Source organism: Leuresthes tenuis, unplaced genomic scaffold (genome assembly GCF_036924035.1).
Source record: "Leuresthes tenuis unplaced genomic scaffold, fLeuTen1.0.hap1 SCAF_4, whole genome shotgun sequence".
NCBI lineage: Eukaryota > Metazoa > Chordata > Actinopteri > Atheriniformes > Atherinopsidae > Leuresthes > Leuresthes tenuis.
Window position 1 is genome coordinate 14919314 of NW_027325358.1, and position 24174 is coordinate 14943487.

Genomic DNA, 24174 nt, shown 5'->3' on the forward strand with positions numbered 1-24174 from the left:
ACTCGCGTGTGCTACAAATACTGAAATGAACATTGATATTTACGAGCTCCTCGGTTACAGACAAAAGAGGAAACACAGAATGTTCCACATGTTTCTACATTTCAGCTCAGATATTAATCTGAGCTTTAAACATCTCACAGTCTGCAAAAGGCAATTAGCGTGACTTTAGTAAGAATACACCCTCTGCTATGTTACAAACACATGCATGCTTCTAGATCCTCTGGACGAGAGAGCTGCAGAGCTCTTTATTCCTGCCAAGACGTTAACATTATTTTAGTTATTTCCAAAACTTAGCAGGTTAATTTACTCAGTCACGCTGTTGCTGATCTCAGTTTTTGCCCCTTTAAACCCTACTAACAGGTCCCACTAGTGAAGAGGACAAGTGATGTGTTGGACCCGTGATGATCTGATTTCGTTTCCTTGCCACTGAAAAGTGGGAACAGCTGTTGTGATGGAGGCTAATAATGCAGGACAGTGACAGCGGGCACTGCTGTAGCCTGAGATGGTTGTGTTTTGAATTAACACTCAAAAAACCTACTCGGGGATCAGAAGGACATGAGAGCACTGAGAACAAGACGCAACCGATTCCGGGGGCTCCTGTCCACAACACAAGCATCGGACTTGCGAGTGCGGAGCAGACGCTTCCAGCTACAGCCTCATACTGTACGCATGGAGAGAGTCTGACTGCTGTCCTGGCAGCCGAGACTCAACGCTCATCTGCCGTCAAAGCCTCTCAGTCTGGTCCCTGAGGGAAGGGAGACACAACCTCCCGAACACCAGCTGTTGATCTCTGGGTCCTAGTTATATACTTTCACCTGTGACGTCTAATGACGTTTATTGACGTGTAATGACGTGTATTAAAGAGCATGACGTGCATTGACGTTTGTCGTTGAGGCATTATCATCACATATGCTGTGACGTCTTTGTGACGTATTAGAACCGAGGTTCTAACCTGGAGTCCTTCAGACCAAATCTCTGTCACTCCCTTCACACTCCCGAGCGAGAGAGGAGGGGCCCTCAGTGACACCCATCCCGGGTGCTTCACTGGGGGTAAAGACAGAACATTTCGCCTCCCGAAGCACGAGGGCCGCGGGAAGCATCCAGTTGCTCCATTAGCCTTTTTAGAGCATCTGGATGCTTTCCGCGTTTGCCCGCGTTTAGTGGTTGTAGGCCGTCGTGTGTATGTGTGTGTGCGTGTGTGTGTGTGTGCATGCGTGTGTAAGTGTTTGTGAATTTGTGAGCACACGATATCATATGTGTATGAACGTGTTTACTGCACTCGCGTGTGCTACAAATACTGAACTGAACATTGATATTTACGAGCTCCTCGGTTACAGACAAAAGAGGAAACACAGAATGTTCCACATGTTTCTACATCTCAGCTCAGATATTAATCTGAGCTTTAAACATCTCACAGTCTGCAAAAGGCAATTAGCGTGACTTTAGTAAGAATACACCCTCTGCTATGTTACAAACACATGCATGCTTCTAGATCCTCTGGATGAGAGAGCTGCAGAGCTCTTTATTCCTGCCAAGACGTTAACATTATTTTAGAGTTATTTCCTAAACTCAGTGGGTTAACTTACTAAGACTGTAGTCTTCGTCACGCTGATCTCTGTTTTTCCCCCTTTAAACCCTACTAACAGGTCCCACTAGTGAAGAGGACAAGTCATGTGTTGGACTCGTGATGATCTGATTTCGTTTCCTTGCCATTGAAAAGTGAGAACAGCTGTTGTGATGGAGGCTAATAATGCAGGGGATGTAGCCTGAGATGGTTGTGTTTTGAATTAACACTCAAAAAACGTACTCAGGGATCAGAAGGACATGAGAGCACTGAGAACAAGACGCAACCGATTCCGGGGGCTCCTGTCCACAACACAAGCATCGGACTTGCGAGTGCGGAGCAGACGCTTCCAGCTACAGCCTCATACTGTACGCATGGAGAGAGCCTGACTGCTGTCCTGGCAGCCGAGACTCAACGCTCATCTGCCGTCAAAGCCTCTCAGTCTGGTCCCTGAGGGAAGGGAGACACAACCTCCCGAACACCCAGCTGTTGATCTCTGGGTCCTATTTATATACTTTCACCTGTGACGTCTAATGACGTTTATTGACGTGTAATGACGCGGATTAAAGAGCATGACGTGCATTGACGTTTGTCGTTGAGGCATTATCATCACATATGTTGTGACGTCTTTGTGACGTATTAGAACCGAGGTTCTAACCTGGAGTCCTTCAGACCTAACCTCTGTCACTCCCTTCACACTCCCAAGCAAGAGAGGAGGGGCCCCTCAGTGACACCCATCCCGGGTGCTTCACTGGGGGTAAAGACAGAACATTTCGCCTCCCGAAGCACAAGGGCCGCGGGAAGCATCCAGGTGCGCGTTTGCCCGCGTGTGGTGGTTGTAGGCCGTTGTGTATGTGTGTGTGTGTGTGTGTGTGTGTGTAAGTGTTCAGATATTAATCTGAGCTTTAAACATCTCACAGTCTGCAAAAGGCAATTAGCGTGACTTTAGTAAGAATACACCCTCTGCTATGTTACAAACACATGCATGCATCTAGATCCTCTGGATGAGAGAGCTGCAGAGCTCTTTATTCCTGCCAAGACGTTAACATTATTTTAGAGTTATTTCCTAAACTCAGGAGGTTAACTTACTTGTATCACGCTGATCTCTGTTTTTCCCCCTTTAAACCGTACTAACAGGTCCCACTAGTGAAGAGGACAAGTCATGTGTTGGACTCGTGATGATCTGATTTCGTTTCCTTGCCATTGAAAAGTGAGAACAGCTGTTGTGATGGAGGCTAATAATGCAGGGCAGTCACAGCGGGCACTGCTGTAGCCTGAGATGGTTGTGTTTTGAATTAACACTCAAAAAACGTACTCAGGGATCAGAAGGACATGAGAGCACTGAGAACAAGACGCAACCGATTCCGGGGGCTCCTGTCCACAACACAAGCATCGGACTTGCGAGTGCGGAGCAGACGCTTCCAGCTACAGCCTCATACTGTACGCATGGAGAGAGTCTGACTGCTGTCCTGGCAGCCGAGACTCAACGCTCATCTGCCGTCAAAGCCTCTCAGTCTGGTCCCTGAGGGAAGGGAGACACAACCTCCCGAACACCAGCTGTTGATCTCTGGGTCCTAGTTATATACTTTCACCTGTGACGTCTAATGACGTTTATTGACGTGTAATGACGTGGATTAAAGAGCATGACGTGCATTGACGTTTGTCGTTGAGGCATTATCATCACATATGCTGTGACGTCTTTGTGACGTATTAGAACCGAGGTTCTAACCTGGTGTCCTTCAGACCTAACCTCTGTCACTCCCTTCACACTCCCGAGCGAGAGAGGAGGGGCCCTCAGTGACACCCATCCCGGGTGCTTCACTGGGGGTAAAGACAGAACATTTCGCCTCCCGAAGCACGAGGGCCGCGGGAAGCATCCAGATGCTCCATTAGCCTTTTGGGCGCATCTGAATGCCTCTGGAACATCTGGATGCTTCCCGCGTTTGCCCGCGTGTGGTGGTTGTAGGCCGTTGTGTATGTGTGCGTGCGTGTGTGCGTGTGCATGCGCGTGTAAGTGTTTGTGAATTTGTGAGCACACGATATCATATGTGTATGAACGTGTTTACTGCACTCGCGTGTGCTACAAATACTGAAATGAACATTGATATTTACGAGCTCCTCGGTTACAGACAAAAGAGGAAACACAGAATGTTCCACATGTTTCTACATTTCAGCTCAGATATTAATCTGAGCTTTAAACATCTCACAGTCTGCAAAAGGCAATTAGCGTGACTTTAGTAAGAATACACCCTCTGCTATGTTACAAACACATGCATGCTTCTAGATCCTCTGGACGAGAGAGCTGCAGAGCTCTTTATTCCTGCCAAGACGTTAACATTATTTTAGTTATTTCCAAAACTTAGCAGGTTAATTTACTCAGTCACGCTGTTGCTGATCTCAGTTTTTGCCCCTTTAAACCCTACTAACAGGTCCCACTAGTGAAGAGGACAAGTGATGTGTTGGACCCGTGATGATCTGATTTCGTTTCCTTGCCACTGAAAAGTGGGAACAGCTGTTGTGATGGAGGCTAATAATGCAGGACAGTGACAGCGGGCACTGCTGTAGCCTGAGATGGTTGTGTTTTGAATTAACACTCAAAAAACCTACTCGGGGATCAGAAGGACATGAGAGCACTGAGAACAAGACGCAACCGATTCCGGGGGCTCCTGTCCACAACACAAGCATCGGACTTGCGAGTGCGGAGCAGACGCTTCCAGCTACAGCCTCATACTGTACGCATGGAGAGAGTCTGACTGCTGTCCTGGCAGCCGAGACTCAACGCTCATCTGCCGTCAAAGCCTCTCAGTCTGGTCCCTGAGGGAAGGGAGACACAACCTCCCGAACACCAGCTGTTGATCTCTGGGTCCTAGTTATATACTTTCACCTGTGACGTCTAATGACGTTTATTGACGTGTAATGACGTGTATTAAAGAGCATGACGTGCATTGACGTTTGTCGTTGAGGCATTATCATCACATATGCTGTGACGTCTTTGTGACGTATTAGAACCGAGGTTCTAACCTGGAGTCCTTCAGACCAAATCTCTGTCACTCCCTTCACACTCCCGAGCGAGAGAGGAGGGGCCCTCAGTGACACCCATCCCGGGTGCTTCACTGGGGGTAAAGACAGAACATTTCGCCTCCCGAAGCACGAGGGCCGCGGGAAGCATCCAGTTGCTCCATTAGCCTTTTTAGAGCATCTGGATGCTTTCCGCGTTTGCCCGCGTTTAGTGGTTGTAGGCCGTCGTGTGTATGTGTGTGTGCGTGTGTGTGTGTGTGCATGCGTGTGTAAGTGTTTGTGAATTTGTGAGCACACGATATCATATGTGTATGAACGTGTTTACTGCACTCGCGTGTGCTACAAATACTGAACTGAACATTGATATTTACGAGCTCCTCGGTTACAGACAAAAGAGGAAACACAGAATGTTCCACATGTTTCTACATCTCAGCTCAGATATTAATCTGAGCTTTAAACATCTCACAGTCTGCAAAAGGCAATTAGCGTGACTTTAGTAAGAATACACCCTCTGCTATGTTACAAACACATGCATGCTTCTAGATCCTCTGGATGAGAGAGCTGCAGAGCTCTTTATTCCTGCCAAGACGTTAACATTATTTTAGAGTTATTTCCTAAACTCAGTGGGTTAACTTACTAAGACTGTAGTCTTCGTCACGCTGATCTCTGTTTTTCCCCCTTTAAACCCTACTAACAGGTCCCACTAGTGAAGAGGACAAGTCATGTGTTGGACTCGTGATGATCTGATTTCGTTTCCTTGCCATTGAAAAGTGAGAACAGCTGTTGTGATGGAGGCTAATAATGCAGGGGATGTAGCCTGAGATGGTTGTGTTTTGAATTAACACTCAAAAAACGTACTCAGGGATCAGAAGGACATGAGAGCACTGAGAACAAGACGCAACCGATTCCGGGGGCTCCTGTCCACAACACAAGCATCGGACTTGCGAGTGCGGAGCAGACGCTTCCAGCTACAGCCTCATACTGTACGCATGGAGAGAGCCTGACTGCTGTCCTGGCAGCCGAGACTCAACGCTCATCTGCCGTCAAAGCCTCTCAGTCTGGTCCCTGAGGGAAGGGAGACACAACCTCCCGAACACCCAGCTGTTGATCTCTGGGTCCTATTTATATACTTTCACCTGTGACGTCTAATGACGTTTATTGACGTGTAATGACGCGGATTAAAGAGCATGACGTGCATTGACGTTTGTCGTTGAGGCATTATCATCACATATGTTGTGACGTCTTTGTGACGTATTAGAACCGAGGTTCTAACCTGGAGTCCTTCAGACCTAACCTCTGTCACTCCCTTCACACTCCCAAGCAAGAGAGGAGGGGCCCCTCAGTGACACCCATCCCGGGTGCTTCACTGGGGGTAAAGACAGAACATTTCGCCTCCCGAAGCACAAGGGCCGCGGGAAGCATCCAGGTGCGCGTTTGCCCGCGTGTGGTGGTTGTAGGCCGTTGTGTATGTGTGTGTGTGTGTGTGTGTGTGTGTAAGTGTTCAGATATTAATCTGAGCTTTAAACATCTCACAGTCTGCAAAAGGCAATTAGCGTGACTTTAGTAAGAATACACCCTCTGCTATGTTACAAACACATGCATGCATCTAGATCCTCTGGATGAGAGAGCTGCAGAGCTCTTTATTCCTGCCAAGACGTTAACATTATTTTAGTTATTTCCAAAACTTAGCAGGTTAATTTACTCAGTCACGCTGTCGCTGATCTCAGTTTTTCCCCCTTTAAACCCTACTAACAGGTCCCACTAGTGAAGAGGACAAGTGATGTGTTGGACCCGTGATGATTTGATTTCGTTTCCTTGCCACTGAAAAGTGAGAACAGCTGTTGTGATGGAGGCTAATAATGCAGGGCAGTGACAGCGGGCACTGCTGTAGCCTGAGATGGTTGTGTTTTGAATTAACACTCATGACATCACTTTGATGTCATAAATATATTTAAACTGAGAATTTTTATGGGTAATTACCAAAGTTTTTGAACATGGAACAAAAGTTTCAACTTCTATGCCTGCCATATTTCACCTTACCATGATGATTAAGACATCTAAAGTGACACAGGCTCTAAATTCAATTAATTTGTTTTTCAGCATGTCATCACAACATTTTGTACATTTATATTACATTTTTCTTAATGTTTTATAGTTGTGTTCTTGTCTGGTCCTTAAACATAATACAAGTAAAGCGAGAAAAAGAAAAAAATCAACATTTCAATGATATATATTTATATAATAAGATGGAGCTATTTTTAATTATCTTATTGCTCTTATTGTTTGTTTTCTTCTTTCGTTTGTTCCTGTAATATTTGACTAATTGCTTGGTACATCAGAAAACACAAGAAACTTCATTGCAGTTACTTAGAACTCAAAGGGATATGATCACTCTGCGAAACATTTTAAACCAGGGGTCCAAATACTTTAAGGATAAGCTGTGAAATTAAAAATTGTAAGGAAATAGGTCCTTTAACCAGATGGAATATGTACAGTGAATCTGTGACTAACAGGGTTAAAATTGTGAAGGAAGCAGGTGGTGCAGATGACTCTGTGTTGGAGGGAACTGGAAGGGCTTGTTTAAGTGTGTGATAAACAAATGTTTCTAATTCCTTACGGGAACAGGTTTAACAGGCTGTGATGTCACAGGTGTCATCAACATTGTTCATGTTTCTACTCCCGGCCGTGCTTCCTTCTTTTTCCCTGGTAAGTTCATTCCTCTTACAAAACACACAATATACTCTTTTATTAGTGGATAAAGACCCACCCTGCTGTTTGGAGGCAGTATTTGGTGAGTATGTACGCGTATATGTGGAGGAAGCAAGTCTGTGCCTGTTTTGATCAGACACTGGGGCTTGGATGTGTTTTGTTAGGATCGGGTACTAGAAAACTCGTGAAACTCTTTGTATTGTTTGTGGAAAAATAAGGTTGCTATATGTAACAAAAAGGGTTGTATATTCAAGAAGCAAACATGATGTATGATTTGTACTGTAAGAATACAGTAAAACTGAAATGTTTGTTAGTTTTGTTTCTGTTACTAGTGCCCTGGTGACAATTCAGACAAAAACGGTGATTTCAAACATGACTTCAGAGTGTTTGGCATTCTTAGAGAGAAAATAGTAATACAGAGATGACGTGTGTTTTTATGTGTGTGTTTCATGTGACACCATGAGACATCAGTTGAAACTTGCTGGTTTAATTTATCCATGCTGACTTCTTGTGTCCCTGGGTCTCTCCTTTTGTAGCTGGGATGGGTGTGTTATGTTGACTTTCTGATGTTATCACTCACATTATCACTACAGAGTGGCCATTGACTGTGGAACCAAACTACCACAGTCAGTCGGTAATAAACATAGTTAGTTGCCGAGAGGTTAACTGTAATTAGTTTTGCTTTGTGGATAAATGCCCACTTCTAAAGTCGGTATTTTCAATTTTTTTCTTTGATAAAGAGCACAGAGAATAAATTATTGTAGTTAAAGAAACACACACACACACACAGTGGACTAAAATGCTACAAAGATCTGATCAGCCAGGAGTCTCAGCTGCTAAGACTCAGTCTTTACCTCTTGGTTATCAGGTCACTCCTGTGTGTTTGATTAAACCCAGATTTCTGTAGTGAGTTAATCCATCTGAAAATATGTTATGATAGAACTCTTCTGCATTACAAGCACAATGCAGATATCATGAGTATGCAGGTAACAGTAACCTGAAAACCCCACAAGTAACCCTAAAAGCACTACATAAGTAGGAAGACTACAAGAAATGAACACACTGAAAATCTCTCGTGTCTAAACATAAATCTTAACATTAAAAGCAACAGAGTTTAATTATTAAGTAAAGTTTTTTGTCTTCTTCTTCTTCTAGAAACTCTGCAATTGAATTCAAACAAATGGCACACAACCTTGAGTAAACCTTGACTCAACCTCTCAACCTTGAGTTATGGCCCTCAGTTCTGGATCCACCCCTAAAACACTGTTTCCTCTAGTCTAGGGTTTAATTTTCAACCAAATTCCAGCACACTATGTTGACTAGTTTTTGAGATAACTTGTTAACTAACTGGCAAAATAATAATAATTAAAAAAAAAAACCTTAGTTCATCTAGTGGAATTAAAGTGTCTTATACTGGTATAAGCACTGGTGTTTCTTAATTATAAGAGGAGGAACACTTTGAAAAACAACACCTGAAATATGCCCCCAATGTTTATATTTAGACTTGCTTCGCTTTAGTCTTGCTCTGATCTTAACCTCAATCTGCCTCCTCAGCAGCATTCTGTTTGACTGGATGATTTCCTGATGGAACCCTCTTTGTTTGATGAGACAAGTTGCCAAATTGACTTGTCCCCTCCCCCTGACTACAACAACTCCATGTTATCGCCCTCAACTCCCCCTCCTGCTTATGGAGACGTAGGTAAGAGAGGATGCGGCGGATTTCTTTTCCCTCATCTTTTGAACCAGTTAATCAGAGTATGACAACTTTAGTAGATCTTTGTTCCAACGTGTGTCAGTTTGGTAAAAAGTTAACTTTTTTATTATCACAACATATCTGTGCTATTCTATTGTCAAGTCCAATTAATAAAAGGTATTACCCGTGCCAACTGAAATCATTGAAACAATGGTTTCAACATTTACATATTGTCTTACAAAGGAAATAGAACAATGTATAAATGGGGAAAAAACAAAGCTTCATCAAACCAAAACATACGAGCAGATGTACAATTAACATATTGAGAATCAAGATTAATAATTTTCACTGTATTATCATTGCACTGATTTGACATATTTTTCTTTTTTTTAACCTGAAGCCAGAGATTTGCCTGCATTTTTATATGTAAACAGCATTTTTAAGATAAATGTTTCTCTTTTTTTTCTTGTTACTAGTCCAACAAGATCTTTTTCCTGTCCTGACTCCACCATCTGTGCCAGTTGAAATCCCACCAACCCAAAGCTCTGTGGTCACAGTCCACCCGATCACGCAAAGTATCAAGCTTTCCCTGTTACATCCACATCTACAGCTACTATATATTGTGTTTCTTCATTACTAGTTTGTATTTCACACTTCGTCTCCTTTCCTTTCTTCTAAATGGCAGTTGGCAGCAGCAGGGGACAAACTCAGACAGTAGCAGTTGTGTCTCAGCCACACCCCGTCCCCATCAATATACAATTTCTGAGGGACACTCCTGGTTATGTCCGCTGTACACAATGCCAGCACTTTGTCACCAGTAAAGTCACATATGTGGCTGGAGGTGCGGCATGGTGCACATGTGCCCTTCTCGCGTTGATGGGGTGAGAGCGCACAAACAGACGAGAATTTAACATGCTAAAGCAGCTTCAGCAGTCTAATCAGTGCTTCTGTGTTTCAGATTGATCTGTGGTTTCTGTCTAATCCCATTAGTGGTACCTTCACTGCAAGATGTTCACCACTCCTGCCCAAGATGTGAAAATCAGCTGTATGTTTACAAAAGATAATGACACTGAGGATTCATAAAGCAGCTGCTTTTCTCAGTCCTCTCAGTTCCTATACATCTTTGTCACACTGTGGTTTAAACAACTGATATGTTGTACCTACAAGCAGCCCACTGTGATATGTAAGTGTGTCATATAAAGTATGCACTTAGTGTAGAGAACATAGTGAGGCTTACAGAGAGCCTTTTAAAAGACATGGACTTTTTTTTGCTTTATTTGTTTTATTTTTTTCTATAATCAATCTGTCACTGATGGACATCACATAATTCACCACAGCTGCTCTTTCGTATGAAAGAATAACCACCTTTAAATTGAAACATTACCATTTTTTTTGTTTCAAATCATCTTCCATCGGTAAGATGGATCGGGCCCTGATGTATTACACATCTTAATGCATTCTTCACAAGCATCTCCAATTCTGTTTGCAGCTTAATATGAGGGAATAGCAGGCACTTTCGGCACTTTTGAATGAATCAAAATGTAATGAGGAGAAGTGACACAAACTCATGAGAATCGTTTACTATACAATGCTGCAGACTGTAAGGACATTTATAATATATTGCCATGTTTATCGAGTTGTTTTGTTATTCATTAGTTTGAAAATGAAATTGTGTTTTCTATATCTTGTCATGAAAGAAAAAAAATTTTGTATTTCTTTTGAATGCAGATGTAGTGGATGTTCATGTGTACTTGAAAGTTTGCAATTTTTTTGAGACTGAGTGTAAATATTTTAGAAAACCTGCTTTTAATTTACTGTGTTAAGTAATTCTTCTCTGTGAAGATTCATCACGGGAAACTGAATCATTTCAGGTGATTTCAATAATTTTCTGATAGGATCAGACTGTCAGTGTGTGCAGACAGTTTGATTGGCATGTCATTTATGTACCTTTAAATCCATTGCACCTGTTACAATGTGATATAAAACACTTTTATTACACTTATTAATATATGGAAGCAACTTGACTTGGCTTAATTTCAGCCATCTTTCAACCTGAAGACACTGTGTGCCTATGGAGTGTATTCTGTGAAATATCAACAACACCTGATTGAAACCTGCCACCAAAGCGGGTTCAGCCAGCAGCATCACTAAGGTATACATTTGGGTCATCTATGCCAGCAATGCAAGCTTTATTAAAACCAGGTAGCTGGTTCCACAGTAAAGGAAATCACTGGATGATGTATCCCCATATTGACCTTGTTGAGTCCAACACTGCCAGGTAAAGGGCATTTAGATATCAGTGATAAACCCGATAGGAACAACAGCCAATAGCAAAAATACAGCAGGGCTCAGATATGAAAGTTAATCAGCAACCGACTGGTGTGTCTACTTGGCAGATAACAAAAGTATTAACAACTACAAGCCCAACAATGACACACATAAGAGTCCTTCCTCTTTTGCCGCTCCTTCCGTACCTTCCTATCAAGTTCTTCCAGTGTCCAGTTTGTCAAACTGTGGGTGATCCGTCATGAAGAACCTGCAGCTGCTGGGTGTGACAGCCTTTTGTCTCTTTGTGTTTGCGGCCGCTGATACACATGTCGACCAACAGGGAGACAAAACACTCCCGGAGAAGGATGGTGTTTTACAACTGAAAAAGGGAAATTTCAACAGGGCGCTGAGAAAACACAAGCAGTTGCTCGTGCACTTCTGTAAGTTACACACTAAGACTCACATAGCTGGGATTTGACCTACATGTTTAGATGTGTTAAACCTATTCATGACACATTCAGGTTGGTGGACTGCCTTAAAACCTAATAACTAACTAATGAAGCAGCACATTTATTAGACATTTATCTCTGTCTATCAGTTACTCCTCTGACAGGAGAAGGTCATCGTGTGTCGGCTGCATTCGAAGGCGCTGCCGCTAAGCTTCAGGGGTCAGAGGTGAAACTGGCAGTGCTTGATGTGACAAAGGAGAAGGGCTTGGCTAAAGAGCTCAACGTGACAGGCCACCCCACAATCAGACTGTACCTCTCTGGAGATAAATTCAACCCTTTATCCTGCCCTGGTATGTTCAAAAGCCTTTACTGGTCACATTAATACATGTGTTGTAAATTACAAAGCCGCTTGCATGAACAACCTACAATGGACATTTTTAAGGAGGATATAAAGCCAGTGACATGATTAACATAATTGTGTGTGTATTACAATCTAACAGATAGATATATACATTAATTCCAACATCATTAGTTGTTGAATGTTTTATCGTTTGGTTGGATACTGAAGGTAAAGTGATTAACTTTTCTGGATTGTGGTGAAGTTCCTCAGAGCTCGGCTTCTATCTTGACCTGGCTGAAAAGAAGGGAGGGGTCAGCAGCTGATCTCATCACTGATTTCAGCCAATCAGAGGTCTCAGAAGAGTTAACAGTGGTCGGGTTCTTTAAGGTGAAAACCAGCGGTTTCTATATCTTCCCTCCTAATTATGGGAGTTTACCCACATTTGATCATTTGTCTGTCTGTATGTGCAGGAGCTGAACCACGAGTACGTCCAGGTGTTCTATGCGGCAGCGATTGACCTTCCCGATATCCGCTTTGTTGTGACTCAGAATGATGAAGTCATCAATAAATACGGTTTCACACACGATGTTGTTCTGCTGCTCAGAGAGGTCCTACACTCGCAGTTCACACAAACACAAGTGTCCACAGGGGATGAAAAAGACCTGATGGATGAATGATAACAAAATGAGCTGCATTTTATATTTTTAAATTACAAAATAAAAATTTGAACAAACATTATTGCAAACTCAGTAAATATTGTTGGTGTAGAAATGTTTAATCAAGATCTGTTGCCAAGATCAGACAGTAGTTGTAAAAAACAAGGGAAAGGCGTTAAATCAACTGATATTCTAAAACGTGACCACTTGATTGTATGTCCTGTAATCATTTAAAAAAAAATTTTTTAATAAAAATGTATACATTTTGACGTAATATTCAGAATCTTTAGAAAACCCAAGATGAAATATTACTCTTGTATCATCAAATATGACACATATCAACTCACAATTCATCATGTCACAGAAAAACAGCTCATCCGTGTGACAGATAAATGAACCCTTTCACGCAACATATCTGTACACACTGTTATTACTATGATCAGTTATATGTTACTCACAGCTTTGCACTTTTTGTCTTGGTGATTGTTTATGAACAATATTGGTGATTGTTTGTCTGTGTGTGCATTGCAGTCTAAGCTCATCCAGGCTTACAAATTGTTGCCTCAGACATCAAAAGAGGAGCTGATCGCCTTTATCTCTGTGTACCAGATGGACCCGGTCACTGAGTACACCGGACAGGTAGTGTTATACAATATTGTTCAATATTTTCTCAGACATCAGGGGCATACTTGCAGTAAAAATGGGCTTATGGAACGATCAGGTTTAAAAAGGTTTAAAAGAAAAAAAAAGATTTTAAAAAGCAAAGAAACAGGAGTCATGCAAGCTTTTTTGTTTTGTCTATCTTGACCTCTTTGCTATACGGAGTTTGTGATCCTAACTATGTAATGTCCTCCTGTACAACAAGAGGGCTCTCTTGTCTTCATTTGAACAAGCTAGAATCCCACGTCAGCAGTGAGTGCACAAATGTTTTTCTCTCTTCTCTTGCAGACAGCCTCGCAAATCTTAAGTTCACCTGTTTTAAACCACGCCCTCCTCTTTATCAACAAAAGTTCTGCAGACTTTCAAGAGATTTTCTCTGCCTTCAACAATGCTGCGAAGGCATTCAGGATGAAGGTATCACAACACTTATTCATCTTTGACTTCCCACCTTGGAGAAGACATTCGCCATTACATGTGTCAAACGACCCTTTATCCTGACTTCATCACAATACTTAACCCTCACCCTCAGCCTATCACCTGGACAATTTCAGCTTAAAACATTTCATGTCCTTACATTTGCAATAAGAACTTGACACCCGTGTACCTCACTGTGTTTAGATTTTGTCCGTATTGGTCAATGTGGATGAACCTCGAAATGGCAGACTCCTGGAGTACTTCCAGGTTCGGGATTTTGAGGCTCCTCTCATCCGAATGGTCAATTTGACAGATCAGGTGACCTACCACCTGCCTTCTGACACTCTGAACGAAGAAACCATAAAACAGTTCTACCACTCCTACCTAGAGGGCAAAGCTAAGGTAACTGATGCTCATGTTTGCTGCATGATCATGACGGGGGTTGAGGGTAATGATGGCCTGATTGATGTGCATGTGTGTTTAACAGCCCAAGATGCAGAGTGAGCCGATAGCTGAAGGATGGGACCAAGAGCTTGTAAAAGAGCTGGTAGCAATGAATCTGGAGAAAGTTGCCTTCAACCCCAACAAGACTGTTTTTGTCTTGTTCTGTAAGTGTACACACTTTATTTGAAGACAAAGCATGGATTTATTACCCTTTATCTGAGAGTTTGAGTTATTTTTACCTTGTATTTGTTCTATAGCGTGACTTTTTTTTTAATTTAGTTCAGTTTCAACACTTTCATCAGAGCTGTTCTGTCAGGCATATTTTTGCAAAGTGAAAAACTGCCCCTCAAGACACCTAAAAAACAAACAAAATGAAAAAAATAAAAGATTATGATCAGATTATAATCTTTTCACTCTCTTTTAGCTTACTGCTTTTCTTTTTCTTTTCCTGCACATTTCTTGTATTACTTCCTGCTGCAGTTCATGCTCAATATATTTTGTCTACGTTATGTATTATATCTAACCTGTGTAAACATACAACTTAAGAAATAAAGGAAATATTGTTAATAATGATGTTTTAAAACATTTTGACAGTATTTCTAATGAAAACAAATGGGTTTGGTAGATTTATTTTCAAAGCGACAGTCGCCTTGATGAACTTCAAATGCCCTACCTTTGTATCCTTGATGTGATTTTGAGACCTGTACAAGTATGATACAGGCTGTGGAAGATGGAAATGACCGTCTTGTATCACTTTTAAAAAGACAAACGGAGTTCACACACGGCAAACAGAAGTTGAAATTTGTCGTGTCATTGTTGTGATGTGTTGTATATTGTTGTACCTGCCTGTTTATGTGTGTTGTGTATTTCAGATCTGCCCTACAGTCAAAAATCTCTCGCTGTGTTTCCACTGTGGGAGGAGCTGGCCAAGGCCCTCGAGGAGCGGGAGGATGTGGTCATTGCTCGGCTTGATGCCTCAGCCAATGACATCCATATGTCCATGCAGGAAGCCTACCCATCACTCTGCCTGTTCCCTGCTCTGCATGCTGAGAGGGTATGAAACATCCGTTCATAATGAGCTTTTAGGGTGTTTGATTTGCTTTTAGTGTTACATTTACATCTGCACAAGTTGGGGGAAAACATTCTTGTATTCATATTCCAATGACAATGATCAGCATGTAATCTGTGTGTCTGTCAGATGGTGGTTTACACTGGGAAAAGGAAGTTGAAGGATCTGATTGAATTTGTGGACAAAGAGATGGAGAAAGCCAAAAAAGAGAGAGTTAAGGTAAATAATCTTCTCCATCTATCAGCCACCAGTTTCTATGTCTGTGTATTTGTGTGTCTAAGAGCCGTCTTTTTCTCTGAGAAAAATAGACTTATATTCTTTTTGACTCCAGGAGGATGAAGACAGGAGGAAATACATTGAAGCTATGAAAGCAGAGGAAGCAAACAACTCCAAAAAGGACAAGGATGAGCTTTGAAACGAGAATCAAGACAACAGAGTGTGCGAACCATAAATTTTAGTCTCTAACTAAGCTGTCCATGACTTTCAGATCAAATAAAGGCCTCAGTTAAAAACTCTGATGGTGAGATTTTGCATTTATTTAACTTCAGTCAGCTTCTGTCATTATGCCCACTTCATGTTTGTTTAAACTACTTTAGTGCAGAAACGCTAAGAAAAATTACAAAAAATGATGGTACTGTACAAAAGATGTAACTTTTATTTATTAAGAAAAAAAATGATATTGTGATTTTTGCAGGAATGTGTCCGTACGAAATTTCATTATTTGAATGTGTATTCCTTACAAAGGGAATGTCCTTTATATGTGCAAAATATTTGTATCCTTAAAAGAGACTGACAAAGACAGTTGGGAACTGGTCAGTAGGCAAAAAGATGTACCACCAATATGGACACAAACTCGAAATACTTACTTTTGCATTCAAACACTAGAATTAGTGAACAGGAAAATGGCCGCTGGGACATTGCACTGCACTGACAAGCCAACATGTTAAATGTTTGGCTGTGCAAAAATTTGTTTCTGCAAATAAAGTTTACACATGGAGGTGTTCCATATATGTTTGGGTGGAAAAATCTTGGCTTTGATCAGAAGTTTTGGCCTCCAAACAAAAATCAGATTTGCATGCCTCACATAGTTCCATCAGTTTTCTTATTTCATTTTACAGCATGACATCAAGACCAAACATACAATCAGAAATATATAAAGACCAGAAAAACAAGTCATCCTGCTTTTTGCGTGAGAAAACAATAGCTAAAGAAGTTTTTGAGGTTCACAAAGATGCAGAAGCAATAGCAAATCTGCATCATGAAGGCTTTGCCACTAGCTTTCATCGTTAACTGTACAAGTCATCCTATTTGTTTCCTCATATTTTATTACATGTTTAATAAATTCAGATGAAGCTCTGTTAAGCTCATTAAGCACACAGAAACTCAAAGATTTTTAAAAAATACCCAATACTCACAACATTGCTTACCAACAGAAAAATACATCTACCAAAAAAGTAGCATAGCTGGCTCAACCCCTGAATGATCCCTTCATCTCTTCCTGGGTAAAGGTGTTAAAGCCAACAGACCCTGAGGACAAAACTCCTCTCAGTCACTGCTAAGAGCTTCACTCTGTGGTTCAACTTAGTACGCATCATGACAGAACATTAACGTGTCTGCATCACAGGCCCAGTCTACTCCGTTCTTCATATGTGAGCATCAGGCTAGCCTGAAATAGGCTACTTTATCTAATTGGGACAGCAATCTTCGCCCCAACAGCAGGGCACAGCCTGACGTTTCAAGCAAAGAAAGCATAGTGTTTTCTGAGAGAAAAGAATAGATAGACAGAAAATAGATAGATAGAAAAGAATAGATATGTAGTTTCGCAATACTGATATAAAAGAACTCATTCAAATAGAGATTATTCAAAATTCTGCTGTAAATTAGAAGATTTGGGATATTTCAAGTTGGTTACAGGATTTGGGGTTATTAATGAGTAAGTAATGATAACTCAGTTAGTAGCTCACTAACCCTTTCCCCAGTGTCATTTGGCCTAACTGCCCCTGGCATAAGAGTATTGACAACATTGCAGAAGCTTGTCTGTGGCTTTGGGGCTGGAAAGAACAAGCTTCATTCTTCTTAATGACAAAAATATGATTTGAGAAAGACGTTGAAACAAAATAAAACCTAGTTGGTACATTATGTCATAGGCAAACTGACAGTAGACACAGCTATTGATGACACATTGCGTTTTTAAGAGCGCAGCAGGATATTCTAGTTAGCCTTAATCTTCTTTCAGTGGATAAAGACCAACATCTATAAAACAAGCAAAAAAAAAACTGAATGAGCACAGAAATACGAACATAATGCTTTTGTTCTCATTTACGTTTTCATTTTAAATATACAAACGCTGGCGTTTCTGCTGCAGCCTGTGATGCGCTCCTGGTGACGCGGTGTGACTTCACACGGAGACTGGAGGAGGACGCGGCCGATCCGCGCTGCTCTCACACCGACTCGTCTCGTTTTCTTAGCGGGCGTTCAGGAGGCAGAAACCCAGGGGGATGGAGACAACGGGCGCTTATGGCGCCAGAAAGGCCGGGAGCGTCACTTTCGATCCGGTCGCCTTCTTCTCGCATCCCCGCACCATCCTCAGACTGCTGTCATGGGTAAGCGCCATCCTTAATATGTTGGTTTCCATGAATGGACGGGCCTACCTGCACCCCCGACTTCTTTCATAATCACATCGTCTCTGTCTCTGCCTCTCGCTTTGCTGTCTTTCTTCACTCGGGTCCTTTGACATCTGGATACATATATATGTATAGGCCGAGTATCTTTAAATTACAGTTACAGATACGAGAATCAGAAATAATCTGAGCTTCTGCCACATGCATGTATATGGAGCCCCTTTGTGTCTAGATGAAGCCAATATGAACGGTTTGGGTTCAAAAGCCTCTCGAGCAGAATGTACCCGTTTCCTCTGAGTCACCATTCAGAGTTCAACAGCTAAATACAGAAAACAGATCATGTTTGTTTGTGTTTTCTTCATAACAATGTTAACATGACACATTACCTGTGATACGTAATAAGGCAAATTCAAACGTAAAACTGTTATGTGAAGCAGCCCGATAAGAAAAATGCAATTAATGCGGTAGAACCAGCAAGTTAATTGAAAATTAAGCTGTCAATGTGCATGGTTTTTGCTGCTGGCAGAAATGACTCATTTCGATGACTCATCTCCAGTGTTTTTGGCTACTCCTTTGGTGTCACCAAATTATAAAACAATTGTCAGTTTCCCCTTATAGATGAGGAGTTTTAGAGATTTTCTCGAATCTCTGCCATGAAATGCAGCTTTAGTGAATTGCAAAGCTTTGTTGCAATTGTATGAAACACAAAAAGCCATTAGAATACAACTAAGAAGTTGGAGGCAACAAGTACTGGTGTTTTTTCATGAATGATAAATCACCTAAACTGATAGAATTTTAGTTTATTCTGTGGTTTATGATATTAAATTAAAGCTTTTGGGCACATGAGCTCCCTGTTTGGGCCCATGGCTCATTTATTTGAATTGGTGCAGCTCAGGTTACTAGAATTTAGTTTTTGCAATTTTCTTACCATCACATATTTGAAAAAATGACTCTTCTGAGATGCAATGTCCAGATCCGCAGATGAGGAAAACCAAGGAGCAGTATGTCATTCCAATAATAGCTTTGTGGTTATGTTTCTGTGCTTACTACCTTATAGAAGAGGCTGTGTCTAATATCTTTCTGACAATGACGTCCACAGTGACCAGAAAATTGATTTAGTAAAGATACTGTGCTCTTTGGCTTTTCTCAGCAGTGTAAATATCAATATGTCAATCTGAAACTGTCTGCATGGCTCAGAACCATTAAGCGCCAATAAAAAGACGTGGTTCTTTGTAACCTTTAAGAAATCCAGTTTCTCAGTTACAACTTTACCAAACTTGACTGTAATTTCTCTGAGATGTAGACGAATGGAACTTTGCCTTCTGCTTGAATGGATCTATCTTACTAGGCGTTATTTAAAGAATATGTAAACTTACCCTTTAAAATTGTGAAATTTTCACTGAAAGTAAAAATAACTATCTGTGCAGCTTCTGTGGCTCCTGATCTACATGTGGGCACACTCTTGTTTGCACTGGTCTGTCTGAGGAATGAAAGGCATTCATACACTAGTGTGAGCTCATTCTCTCCTGTCTGTCAGATAATAAAGCTCCCCGTGCATTTTTCTCCCAGGTTTTCTCCATAGTGGTGTTCAGCAGCATTGTGAACGAGGGCTACATCAACATTGGCAGTGAGCGTTTGCTCTGCATCTTCAACAACAACGCCGGCGCCTGTCACTACGGCATTACTCTAGGTGTGGGCTGTTTCCTCGGCAGCATCTGTTTCCTGATCTTGGACATTTACTTTCCTTCCATGAGCAACGTTAGGGACAGAAGACGTGCGGTGCTGCTGGACCTTATCTTCTCTGGTACTTAACAAACACAATATTCTAATTCTAAACCCACTTCTTCTCTAGACAAAGTTAAACAAAGAGGTCAAAGACTTAAACATGTAAAGAAGACAGCATACATCTTTTTAAGTACTTAAATTGAACCTCAGACTATAAAGAGTTTACTCCAAAGAAACACAAGGAAGAAAATACACTAACGGCTATAAGAAGTATAGAGATGGCGGTGGCCTAAGGTCTATGTCTTAGAAAGGAAAACCTAGAAGAAATGTAATAGTCCCGTTTCCGCCCTCCAGGTCTGGCCAGTTTCCTGTGGTTTGTTGGCTTCTGTTTTCTGGCCAATCAGTGGCAAGCAACATCTCCAGAGGAGCTGCCTTTGGCCCAGGGCTCAGATGCCGCCAGAGCAACCATCGCCTTCTGCTTCTTCTCTATCCTCACCTGGGTTTGTAATTGTTCATTCACACTGTCCTTTGTCACAAACATGCTCATCATCATCATCATCATGTGAGTTTGACCAGTTGTGCCCTCATATGTGTTTTCAGGGTTATCAGTGTCTGCTGGCCATGAACTCATTTAAGAGCATTTCCTTCATGGAGGTTAAGCAGAGGCTGCTGCCCACTACTCCGCCCACCCTCTGTCTCGTCTAACACTTTCACAAACTTTCACACACTGCACCATCAGTATAACCAGTGAATCATCTCAGTGATGCTTGTGTGATTGAATTGTAGAAATGAAATGCCAGAAAGTCACCTGATTAATCATCTACGGGCATTAATTTTAACACCAGACCTACAGAAGCTATTCATCTCATCTCACTGTCAGAGGATGTGGGGGGGTTAAGCTGCTGGTGTGTCAAGAATGTGCAGTTTGCCGTTAAGAGTTTTTGATTAACCATGTTCTTCCGTGGAGGATTTATAGCATAATACATGGAAAAAAATCTAAGACTTTTTAAGTCTTCTTCTATTGAGGTCTTTATCAGCTAAATGTAGTTGTGGGATTCATTTTAGAAAGTCTTTGTGGTACTACTCTGCTCTTGAAAATGAACTGAATTATATTTTTTCATGTCTGAGAAACCTGCCCAGATGAATTCACCTCAGAGTTGTCACTTAGGCTTCAAGATGATACTTTTGTAAAAGATGTGTGTCTTATGTGTCTTTTAAAACTCAGTCTTGAAGATCTGCTACAATAGGTTTACATTCTTAAATTTTCACAAACCATCCTGTAAATCTCCGTCTGTTTATCCCAAAAGGCACTTATTGGTCAAAAATGGCAGGGTGTGAGACAACTGCTTATTACTTGCTTAGGGTGTGCCACACTAACCAACCTATGCAGATGTGTTACATGGTGAAGTAGAAGTACTGAGTAGGAGTATCAAGCAATTCAAATGCAGTGTGTTCTGGGGAAGAGTATTGTTCCATTTGGTGTGGACCCCTCGTACATGCTCTAAAAGCTTTAAAACATATGGACTGTAAATGAAAACAACAGAAATATAATGTGGCATCTTACAGAATAGAAGGTATGTCTTGGTGAGAGTCAATGCTTTAGATATAGCTGAAATGATTAAATACAGCCCAGAAACGCACAGATCCCTGTACTTCAGATAAAATGGGATAATGCTACTTTATGTTATGAGGATAGATTTTTCAAGTCTGGACAGATCCAATGGGAGCAATCATTTTACTTTTGTGTTTGTGACAGTTATTGCAGCACCTTGTTGGATGTCACTGCTTTGTGTGAGATGGAAAAACCCTTCTAACCAGGCAGCATCTCCTACTTAAATTAAACTCAGTAGTGGCAAGCCATCTAATACTGCAACAATTCAAATGGATACAGCATCGTTGTGCCCATTTCTGTGGAATCCATTTTTTTTATTTATTTATTTTTTTTACAGTTTTTAATGACACAAATGTTTACTGATTAATTGTTAAAGGGTTGTTCTGTCAAATTGACTTTCGATCATTTTAGGTTTAAGTGAAAATGTATGCAGATCTCATTGTGCCTTTAGATGGAAACAGAGAGACTCCTTGAGTTTCCAAATTGTGTCCGATCCTTGGAGCTAAAGTTTTTACTTTTGGACATGCCATTGTGGGAATTTTTAAATCAAATACCCTACCCTAAATAGCCTGTGGGTTAAGGAGCTAGCCTACTTAAGATACTTACTCTGCCACAACACAGCAGTCCAATTAATATAAATGAACTACTGAGCTTCATTCCGTGCTGTTACTTAAAGGTTTCTGCAATTTTTATGAAGTGGAGCTGTGTAAAGTACTCATGAGTATTTGGTGTCTTACCCGCAGTAAACAGCTGTCAGATCGCTCTTTGTTTGAAGAAGCAGAAGGTTTCCTGGGGGTCGAGTGTTTTAACCATTTAAATCAACTCAAAGTTAAAAGATTTCAAAGTGAACACATTGTGGATTTTTAAACTTCTGCAACAAACATTTACACAGACTCAGTCTGTGTCTGTGTTTGAATGGACCGTCAGCTCTTAAGCAAATGTAATAACAAAGAAAAAAAACATCTTCATGTGACACGGTGTAGAATTGAAATAGCTCTTGCTGAAAACACTATGAACGTTTTGAGGTTTGAGTGGTTTTAGATGGTGATAGATCCACTTTTCTTAAAACACGCTCATCAGGATTTGTTTCTGACTGCTGCTGCTATTTACTGACGGCGAGACACCGACTACTCATAAATGGTAAACACAACACCACTTAGAAAAAAATAAAACTGATTATCCCTTTATCCCAAAGTTAGAACACCTCGACCTCACGATGACCCCTCTCTCATTATGTGTCTGATGTGAAACCCATATGTTTATAGAAGTGCAATACGAAAATGACCAAAAACCTTCTGCACTTCTCCTTGTTTCACGTGTCCCATTTTTATAATTAAAATGTGGATGTCGTATCATATTTAGCTAAGACACATAGGTGTGTGATTAACTGCCTCTATGGAGTTGGGATAGGCCATAACTCCGGTGTGTGTGTGTGTGTTACTAACAGGCTGTGCTGACACTGAGTGCCCTGCGACGCTTCTTAACCGGCAGCAACACAAACTTATTCACTTGGCAACACCTGGACCCAGCCCCAAGCAATGCTCGAGCTACACCCTACCCCATTCCCAACGGCGCTACCATAGTAACCACCAATCCCTATCAAGCACCACCCTTCACTGAAACCCTGGACCCTCAGAAACTCACGCAGCAAAGACCCATGGCTCCTGCCTTCTAGAGACTCACGGAAAGGAGATGTGAGTTGGACGACACACAAGGCAGGCATGGACAACTTCCTGCTTTACTAATTGGTGGGTTTCCATCTCTTGGGATTGGCAGGTTTCTGAGTGTAGGTGTTCAATCTCTTTTCACCATGGTAACCACTGGCTGAGCTTAGTTAGTTGTACTCTCTGTGTCAAGAATACTGCCCTCTGTTCAAGCACACACACAGATATTGACGCACGCAAATGCAGCTGTTCTCACTCACACCTGGAAACACGTGTACATACACTTGGAGGTACACAAACACACACACCTTGACTGCATGTTCATATGGTGAAGAGCAGGTTAACATAGATGTAGATCAGCAATGAAGCTCCACCTGCCTTATGAAGGGACACGGTGGGACTGAAGTGGAAGACGATGCTTTGTAGCTCCTTTTGATCTGTTTTTGTTTGCCTCGAGTCAGTCTGACCAATGACAAGCTGTCCAAGAGACACGTGGCTGAAATTCAGTCAGTTTGACCAATAGATTGTGAGCAAATGAAGAGGAGGTTGAACCTGCAAAAAAATTTGTAATTTTTTTTAGTCAGGACATAAAGGCAGGGCTGCATTAATGCATTCTGGATTCTATTGAGTTTCAGTGTAAAATATTCATGTTACTAAATATTTTATTGTGACATGCTGGAGTGGTAAAAAGAAAAAATCTACTCACCACCACTATGCTCAAGACTGTGGGTCTGTCGTTGTTAATTTAATGTTTGAATAAATTGTTTTTTTGCTTCCTTCAATCTAAGAAACTTTTTTTAATATGATCATATATTGCGAATGAGATTTGAGGATGTCTTATTGTGTTATTCAACATCTACTGGAAGCCCATAATTAGATCGAGTTGTGATGAAGTCATCAACAGTAGCAGGCAGCTGCAGAATGGTGACTTTATTTTTAGATCAAAAGACACATATTGAATGGTTCATAACCCTGCCTGGACTTCTACAGGTTTTCTTTTTCAAGTCTCTGTATAGGACAGAATTAGTGTTTGGAGACAAATGAAAGTCAGACAGGAAGTGGTTTTATTCCAGCTTTGTCCAGTCATATTGTGTATCATTCACTGCGTGAAATAATCTGCAAGAATATTACACAACATTACACACTTGCATCATCATTACCATCATCATCCTGTAACAGTGACTTCCCTCTTGATCCATCCATAAACAGACATTCATAAATGTAGAAATTCACCTTTGAAGTTCTTATATCATTCCCGGCTGTTTTAA

The 24174-nt window shown here is 41.3% G+C and overlaps 4 protein-coding genes across 7 annotated transcripts in view; all 4 read left to right on the forward strand.

The window, feature by feature from the left end:
• Positions 1 to 24174, forward strand: part of fbxl18 (F-box and leucine-rich repeat protein 18) — a 74539-nt gene that overhangs the window by 13975 nt on the left and 36390 nt on the right. The window lies entirely within an intron of this gene.
• On the forward strand, positions 7220 to 10270 carry LOC140305029 (lipopolysaccharide-induced tumor necrosis factor-alpha factor homolog). 4 transcript variants are annotated; one of them, XM_072383810.1, is made up of 5 exons: positions 7220 to 7288; positions 8849 to 8990; positions 9461 to 9559; positions 9670 to 9865; positions 9943 to 10270. In XM_072383810.1, exons 2-5 carry the CDS (start codon positions 8876 to 8878, stop codon positions 10046 to 10048), a joined length of 516 nt encoding a protein of 171 aa, XP_072239911.1. In that variant the 5' UTR covers positions 7220 to 7288; positions 8849 to 8875; the 3' UTR covers positions 10049 to 10270. The 4 variants fall into 4 exon arrangements, with proteins under 4 accessions (XP_072239911.1, XP_072239912.1, XP_072239914.1 ...); XM_072383811.1 differs by having other exon boundaries at positions 7225 to 7288; positions 8846 to 8990; XM_072383813.1 differs by lacking the exon at positions 7220 to 7288 and adding an exon at positions 7293 to 7373.
• LOC140305031 (protein disulfide-isomerase) lies at positions 11238 to 15802 on the forward strand. Its single transcript, XM_072383814.1, has 11 exons — positions 11238 to 11692; positions 11851 to 12051; positions 12304 to 12428; positions 12512 to 12649; positions 13229 to 13336; positions 13646 to 13771; positions 13976 to 14173; positions 14259 to 14379; positions 15088 to 15269; positions 15414 to 15503; positions 15616 to 15802. Exons 1-11 carry the CDS (start codon positions 11512 to 11514, stop codon positions 15697 to 15699), a joined length of 1554 nt encoding a protein of 517 aa, XP_072239915.1. The 5' UTR covers positions 11238 to 11511; the 3' UTR covers positions 15700 to 15802.
• LOC140305771 (synaptogyrin-3-like) lies at positions 17681 to 24173 on the forward strand. The gene is made up of 4 exons (XM_072384750.1): positions 17681 to 17887; positions 19475 to 19709; positions 19985 to 20130; positions 22690 to 24173. Exons 1-4 carry the CDS (start codon positions 17783 to 17785, stop codon positions 22915 to 22917), a joined length of 714 nt encoding a protein of 237 aa, XP_072240851.1. The 5' UTR covers positions 17681 to 17782; the 3' UTR covers positions 22918 to 24173.